At 61.6% G+C, this 8,169-nt stretch overlaps 1 protein-coding gene across 1 annotated transcript; it reads right to left on the bottom strand.

The window, feature by feature from the left end:
* Positions 1 to 4,510: 4,510 nt before the first annotated feature.
* ACTRT2 (actin related protein T2) lies at positions 4,511 to 5,644 on the bottom strand (the record flags this gene model as incomplete). Its single annotated transcript, XM_080655509.1, has 1 exon — positions 4,511 to 5,644. The coding sequence occupies one exon, from the start codon at positions 5,642 to 5,644 to the stop codon at positions 4,511 to 4,513; it is 1,134 nt and encodes a 377-aa protein (XP_080511635.1).
* Positions 5,645 to 8,169: the final 2,525 nt, after the last annotated feature.

Below are 8,169 nucleotides of genomic sequence, written 5' to 3'. Positions count from 1 at the left end.
CAGGGGTGATTTGAACCCACCTGGCAGCAATGAGACTGAGCAAGGGGTGTGAGCCAACACTCTTCACCCTCCGCTGCTGTCGGTGAGTCCAGTGTGGGCCTGAGCCTTCAGCCCCGCCCAGCATTAGCAGATGGAAGGAGGTAGGGGGACACGGGCTAGTCGACACCCCGCCTTCCCCTTCCCAGGTGTCAGCTGGGCCCACTGGGGCGATGAGCATCCCCCCTACTTAGAAGGGGTGGGGTTCGTCAGTACCACATTCTCCAGAAGATTCCCTGGAGACAAGCAAGGAGCTGAGTCCCCCACACCCTCTGCCATGTGGCCGTGGGCATCAGTGCCCAGGTTCCTGGGCTGGTTTCCGTGGGGCCCATGGGAAACCGAGCACCCATCCACCCGCCCTCATGCTGCACCCCGACGGGAGGACGCCTGCTACGGACGTCGCATTAAACAGGAGGCTGGAGACGGTCAACATGCCCGGGTGCCATCGAAACACAGGAGGCTGGAGACGGTCAACATGCCCGGGTGCCATCGAAACACAGAAACACGGTAAGTGAAGGAGAGCAGGCATGCCAGGATGTGAGCGTGGAGCAGGCCGAGAGGATGCTGGGATGATCAGAGCAGGCCACCATGAACATGTTTCTGCAAGCGATGACGCGTTCCCCGAGACAAGTGCCCAAATGAGACACCTCGGCCAAGAATTCAAAGTCATAAAGCGAGAGCAGCCAGATGGAAACTACCACACGGAAGATCACAACAGAAATAAAAAATGGGCTGGAGGGGCTCAAGCATAGAGGGAGGTGACAGAGGACAGACTCGGCGAATCTCAGCAACAGGCGGACACACTCGCCCAACCTGAACCGCAGGGACGACAGACTGAAAAAACGGCGGACGACGTCTCCGGGGCCTGCGGGACGATAATGAGGCGGCTGACTTTCGTGCCTTCAGAGACCCGGAAGGAGAGAAAAAAGTGGGACCGCAAACGTGTTAGAAGAAACGACGGCATAAAACATCCCAAATTGGGCAAAAGACATACATCTACAGATTCAAGGGGCTGGATGAATCCCAAAGAGGACCAACCGAAAACATCCACGCCAAGACACGTCATGAAACTTCTGGACGTGGAAGACAATGAGACCCTCGCGAAGGGAGCCTGAGAGGAATGACAGGGGGTCCCCTGCAGGGGGTCACCTGTCGAACAGCAGGCGCTTGTGGACCTGCAGCCACAGAGGCCACAGAGAAGGGCCTGGCACAACATTCTCCAAGTACCACCAGAACAGTTAACCACCAATTTTACTTCCAGCCGAGATGTCCTTGGGGTTGAAGGGGAAATAAAGACACGCTCAGGTGACAGAAAACACGGAAAGCCTGTTGCTTAGCAACCTATTCCTCTAGCGCAGCCAAAGCAACTCTCTCAACAGAGAGGACATAGCAGAACAGGAAGGGCGTGGTTTTCAGGGAGCGAAAGAACTTGGGGTGGGGGAATGAGGGGTACCCCATCTGAGCTTGTGCTTCACGTACACAGAAGAAATATGGAAGGCAGTTTTGTTTTAAACATTGGGAAGGGCCCTCACCGGTGTGGCTCAGTGGATAGAGCGTCGGCCTGCGGACCACAGGGTCCCTGGTTCGATTCCGGTCAAGGGCATGTACCTTGGTTGCGGGCACATCCCCAGTAGGGGGTGTGCAGGAGGCAGCTGATGGATGTTTCTCTCTCATCGATGTTTCTAACTCTCTATCCCTCTCCCTTCCTCTCTGTAAAATATCAATAAAATATATTTTTTTAAAAAAGTTGGGAAGGTAAAGTTGACTTAAGTAGAAGTCCGGCTCCTACACTTTACTCCAAGTGGTGAAAGGTTGGTCCCAGTGGGTCATTACATTAACGAGGACAATCATTAAGAAAACATACAGAAACCCACAAATAAAGCAATATAGAATTCTTAAAAATGTTTAAGTAACCCACGGGAAGGTAAGGAGAGAAGAATGGGGGGGGGCCCTGGCCAATATGACTCAGTGCATAGAATGTCAACCCTCAGACTGAAGGGTCCCAGGTTCAATTCCGGTCGGGGGCTCATACTTTGCTTATGGGCTCAATCCCCAGCCCCCCCCCCCCCTCACTCTCTCTCTCTCTCATCAATGTTTCTGTCTGTCTATCTGTCCTCCTCCCTTCCACTCTCTCTAAAAATCAATGGGGAAATATCCTCTGGTGAGGATTAACAGAAAAAGAAAAGAGGAATGGGAATAGAAAACAGAGGGAGAAAAACAGGAAGTAAAATGGCAGACTGAAGACAGAACCTATTACTTTAAACGTAAACTGTCTAAATACACCGAGTAAAAAGGCAGGGATGGTACCATGAACCTGAAGATGACCCAACTATCTTCTGTCTTCAAACACAGCACATGCTCACTTCCACTTCAAATATGACATAGATTTTCCCATCATATTCATTCAACTGTTACTTCATTAATGGTCATTAACTCTGAACCCAGGATTTTGCCCTAAACACTGCCAAAAACACATCCTATCTAATAAACAGGGAATATGCTAATTGACCGTCACTCCATCACAAAGCTGGCTGCACCCACAGCTGAGGCCAAGTTCCCATAAGGACCCTTAACGAGCAATCAGCAGGGACCTGAGGCTACGCCCTCCCCCGCCCCTGTGGGGCTTGACAGGGGACCTCAGGCCGCGGCCCCCGCCCTGTCATCAGGCTGGGGGACCTCAGACCGCACCCCCTGCCCCAGTGCCAGGCCAGGGGACCTGAGGCCACGCCCCCCACCTGGCAGGGCTTGATGGGGGACCTCAAGGTTCACTTCCTGTCCTGGTACTAGGCTAGGGGACCTCAGGCTGCACCCCCCACCAGGTGGGGCTTGACAGGGGACCTCAGGCTGTTACCCCTGCCCCAGCACCAGGCCAGGGGACCTGAGGCTGCACCCCCCCTGCCTGGCTGGACTTGACAGAGGACCTCAGGCCGTGCCCCCCACCCAGCGGGGCTTGACAGGGCTTAACAGGGGATCTCAGGCCATGTCCCCCATCTGGCGGGGCTTGATGGAGGACCTCAAGGCACGCCCCCACCCCAGTCTGCGCTGGGGGACCTCAGGCCACACCCCCCATGCTGGCACTGGGCCAGGGGACCTGAGGCTACGCCCCCTACCTGGCAGGGCTTGACAAAGGTGGGACTGGCAGGGTCTGGATCTAGCCCAATGCTGGGGCGGGGGGGGGGGGGCACAGCGCGGCCAGGTCTGGGTCTCATGTGATTTTGAGGTGCATGTGGGTGGGCGGGGACTTGACTCTGGGTCCCGTGGTGTGCCCCAGACTCTGACAGGAGGAAGGTTTTCATATACATTTTACTAATTTCCTTTCATCTCTGACACTTCTATTATAGAGAAAGGGCAAATAGCAATATTAAATTATTTCCTCTAACGAATCCCCTTTTAATGTGCACGAATTTCGTGCACCGGGCCACTAGTCTACACTAATAAAAGAGAAAGACGCAAATTGACTGTACCTTTGTGACGCCGCCAGCCAATGAGGAGTGAGTATGCAAATTAACCTCATCGCCTCGGTGGAGACTGACAGCAGGGTTGCAAAAAGGCCTGCTTGGCCATTGCCGCGGCGACCTGGGAGCAGGCAAGCGCGGCCACAGGCAGCACCCAGCACGGCCTCAGAGACCTGGGAGCAGTGAAGTGAAGGCCCCCGGCAGCTCCCAGCACGGCCTGCTTGGCAGTCGCCACGGTGTGGAGCGGGCAGGCCCCGCAGAGAGCAGACAACCCTGGGGAGCGGGCCTGAGCCATCAGAAGGACACCCCCTGGGGGCCTACAGATTGGAAAGGCTGTAGGTCAGGCTGAGGGACACCCCCCATGCACGAATTCCGTGCACCAGGCCTCTAGTTTGAATACATAAAAAAAAAAAAAAGGCTACAATAAACAACGTAGGGAAGTTGACTCTCACACCCTCCCGGAGCAGGCCCCGAGCGAGTCCTGAGCAGGTGGCGATTTCTGCTTCTGCCGATCCCTTGCGCCCAGATTAAGGGGTCCCCCCTACTCAGCTGCCCAGCCCCATAAAAGCAGAGCGAGAGTCCTGCTGTGTGAAGCACCGGCCCAGGCGAGGGTCTGTTGACCTCAGAAAAGGACAGCAAACATCCCTGCTTATTCCCACCACATCCCCTTCCGGACCCTCAGGCCCACCTATGGCACCCGTTTTAGATGCAGACGCGGGGGCCCTTCCATCACGAGCTTTTGGCATGAGGTCCAGCCCCCCCCCCCCGCCCCCGCCGAGATTGCCAATGGACACAGCCTCAACACCTAACCCAGGGCTCTCCCAGGAGGAGGAGAGGGGTGGGGGGCAGACCACTGAAATGAGATTCACCACCAGGGTCAGAAATAATGCGGGTGCCGCCAGGAATGAACCGAGCCTGACGTGGCCAAAGACTGCACCGTCCTGTCTTTTATTGAACACCACGCCGACGCCGAGGGGCGAGCTCGCCACACCCGGGGGCCGCCCCGTGCGCGGGGCCCCTCAGAAGCACCTTCTCTGAACCACCGAGGTCCCGAACTCCTTGAAGTCGGCGGCGGTGACCCACATCTGCTTGAAGCTGCTCAGGGAGGTGACGATGGAGGCCCCGATCCACGTGGAGAACCACCTGTCGGGCGGCGCCGTGATCTTGATGGGGGTCCCCTTGGTGGCCAGCTGCTCCAGCTCCTTCAGGAGCCGGTCGTCCAGCCCCTGGAACAGGGTGCTGCCCCCCGACAGCACGATCTCGGCGTAGAGGGTGCCCTGGATGTCGGCGTCGCACTTGGCGATGCTGCCGGAGACCATGCTGGAGAGGCCCGGGTTCTGGACGCCCAGCTGCTCGGGCGCGAACAGGGCCTCGGGCGCCTGGAACAGCTGGTCCCCGATGCGGACGATGTTCCCGTCCGGCAGCTTGTACTCCCGCAGCACCTCCTCCGGCCGCCGCGCCAGCTCCTGCTCCGGCTCCAGGGCCACGTAGCACAGCTTCTCCTTGATGTCCTCCACCAGGCCCCGGTGCAGCGCGCAGGGGAAGGCGCGCCCGCCCGCCTGCAGCAGCCGCATGAGGTGCTCCGTGACGTCCTGCCCCGCCACGTACAGCTTGCCCACGGCGTGGGGCAGGGAGTAGCCCTCGAAGATGGGGACGGTGCAGGTGACGCCGTCCCCGCTGTCCACCACCAGGCCCGTGACGCAGGCCGAGGCGTACAGGGCCAGCACGGCCTGGTCCGACAGGTAGAAGGCGGGCACCTGGAACGTCTCGAACATCACCGCGGCCGTCTTCTCCCGGGCCTCCCTGGGGTTCAGCGAGGGCTCGGTCATGAGCACCGGCCGCTCGCTGGTCCGCACCCCCAGCTCCCACTCGAACAGGTGCCGCCACATCTCCTCCATGTCGTCCCAGCCGACGATCAGGCCGCGCTCGATGGGGCAGCCTAGGAACAGGGCCTCCTTCCTGTGCAGGGCCGCCTCGCCCACAAAGTGCTGCTTCTGGTGGGCCCCCGCCGAGGCCGCCTTGAACTTGGGGCGCCCCACGACGGATCGGACGATGTGGCGGGGCCCGATCTCCCCGGACAGGCCCGCCTTGCAGAGTCCGGACCCATTGTCCACAATCACGGCCGGGACGTCTAACGCGTGTGGGTTAAACATGTCGTGTTCCCCCGCCTCAGCCTCATCCGGCCCCGGGCGGAACTCCCGCGGGCCACTTTGTGACACCGGAAGCTCCTACGGAAGCTTCAAGGGCCCCGGGGTTCCGCGGGTCTCGGGGCGTCTCCCAGACAGGCTAGCAGACGGCGGGTCCCCGAGATCCCTGCCTCTACCACCGGCAGGCCCGCTCCCCTCCAGGGGCGGCACTGAGGCTTTGCAGGGATGGCCGTCACATGGGTAACAATGTAACCAAGGCAACCATTGTGCTCAGCCAGCGTCAGAGGGTCTGGGGGCGGGGCTCAGAGCCCCCCCCCCCCGGCACCCCCACCTAGGGAGACCCCTCCCGGAGGAAGGCAAGCCATGCCCCCCAGGCGGTGTTATCAGCAGCCTGTGACCTGAGGTCCAGCTTTAGGACCCAGTGAGGCAGCCCCGCCGGGACCTCCCAGCCGGCGGGCATCTCGGCCCACTGAGCTGCAGTTTGTGGAGTGACCGAAGCACACGTCCCTGGCTCAGGAGTGACCGGGCCCCAGACACGGGTCCAGGTGGGAGGCATGATGGCCACACCTCCTCGCATCAGGGACTTAGCTCATTCTTTTTGAAGTCAGACTCCTCCAGGAAGCCCTCGGGGATTTCCTCTTTCCTTCACCCCCCCCCCCCCAAGGGCCCCGGCTCTGTCCCACAGGCAGATGCTAACTAAGCAAAGCCCCCCGGGTCTGCTGGCTGCCTCTCCAGGCACACGCGTCCCAACGCTGGGTCAAGGTCAGAGCCCCCCTTGCTCCCTGCAGTGGTCCGTGGGGCTGGGAACACAGTGGGGATGTGAGGGTCCATGAGGGCAGCCCCATGGAGCCTGTCACATGACCACGGCCACTGAAACACATTCGGAAATGACCAGGTCACCAGGCTCAGACTGGTTTCCAGCTCAGGAAGAAACGGGGGGGGAGGGGGGACCAATCAGACCTGGGGACTGGGCTCCCTGCTCCCTGAGGAGGTGGAGGTGGTCCAGGGGGGGACATGTCTCCAACCCCCACCCGCGCCCGCTCCTTCCCCTCCGGAAGCGCCCAGAGGACTCCCCCAGGGCCACCTCCCTTCCCGCCCCCTCGCCTCCTCCTGCGTGGGGTCCTCGCTGCACGTCCGGCCAACCCCCCAGCAACACCTCACGCGGCTGGTCATGGGGTGGAGACGAGTGACCGGTGTGGCTTTCTGCGCGCCCACGGGGCCAAGGCCTGGGCAAGGGCCAACAAAAACGGTTCAGTACATGTTTTTATTGATGTCAGAGAGGAGGGGAGAGGGAGAGAGAAACACCGTGATGAGAGAGAACCATGGATCAGCTGCCTCCTGCACGCCCCACACTGGACATGTGCCCTGACCGGGAACCGAACCCCGACCTCCCGGTTCACAGGTCGACCTCTGAGCCACCGCAGCCAGGAATGAAGCCTTTTGTCGTGACGGAGATTTTCCCCAAGGACGCCTCCCGGCGGAGCCGAGTCAGTCACCTTGGCAGGTGGACGCTGTGACGTGACCCCAGACATCCCAGCCGCCAACTGGGAGGGTTTGAGGATCCGGGTCCCACACCGTGGCCCCGGGGCAGGCAGGCGGCTGGGAGGACGAGCTGGTCAACAGGACACTGTGACCGGGTTCCAGCCGTGACGCCACGACGCCGCGTGCTCGCTCGGCCTTCGCCAGCCTCTCCCCGTCGCAGCCGCCGCTCGGGCGGAGTCAGGAGCGCGTGCTGTCGAGGCCCCGGGACCCTGGCCCTAAAGCGGCCTCGTGGGAGGGGAGGTCCCAGAGCTGCATCAGGCCCGGGCCCCGGGCGGGCGGAGAGGAGGGACACGCACCCGTTAGGCGCTGGGGCTCACCGGCTGGTGAGGGCGAGCCGAGGCCGCGCGGCACCCCGTCACGGGAACGCGTGACAGTGTCCGGGGCAGCGGCCTCTGACCCACACGCGGGTCACTCCGGCCTCCCCGTTAGGTCTGGGCACTTCCCAACCTGTGACGTGGCCATTCTCCGTCCCTCGGTGACCCCGGCCCCGCAGACAAGCTCAGACTCGTGGGGACAGAGCCGGGGCAGCCAGGCTCAAAGCCACCTGAGTGTCTCCAGGACACGTTTCCCGATGTCCTCTCCCCGCTGAGCTGGGAGCCGCACTGCCCTTTGCACTGGGCCTGACACCCTGGCCCTGGCACCCCGGCCCTGACACCCCGGCCCTGACACCCCGGCCCTGGCACCCCGGCCCTGACACCCCGGCCCTGGCACCCCGGCCCTGGCACCCTGGCCCTGGCACCCCGGCCCTGACACCGCGGCCCTGGCACCCCAGCCCTGGCACCCCGGTCCTGGCACCCCGCCTGGCTGAGCCGCCCTGGGACGCTGTCCCCACGCTCCTCTCCTCTGCCCACTTGGGACAGATGATCCCGTCAGGAGACACCCCCTCCCTGCTCCTCGCCCTGTCGCCCTCCGGGGCTGGCCGGGTGGGGAAGGCTGCTGCCCCGCCGTGAAGTGTCTGACCCGCCCGCAGGCTGCCCGGTGGAGAGCAG

The sequence above is a fragment of the Plecotus auritus genome (assembly GCF_963455305.1).
Source record: "Plecotus auritus genome assembly, chromosome: 2".
In the NCBI taxonomy this organism is placed as follows: domain Eukaryota; kingdom Metazoa; phylum Chordata; class Mammalia; order Chiroptera; family Vespertilionidae; genus Plecotus; species Plecotus auritus.
The sequence above is the reverse complement of the archived record's forward strand: the minus strand, read 5'-3'. Positions and strand labels throughout refer to the sequence as shown.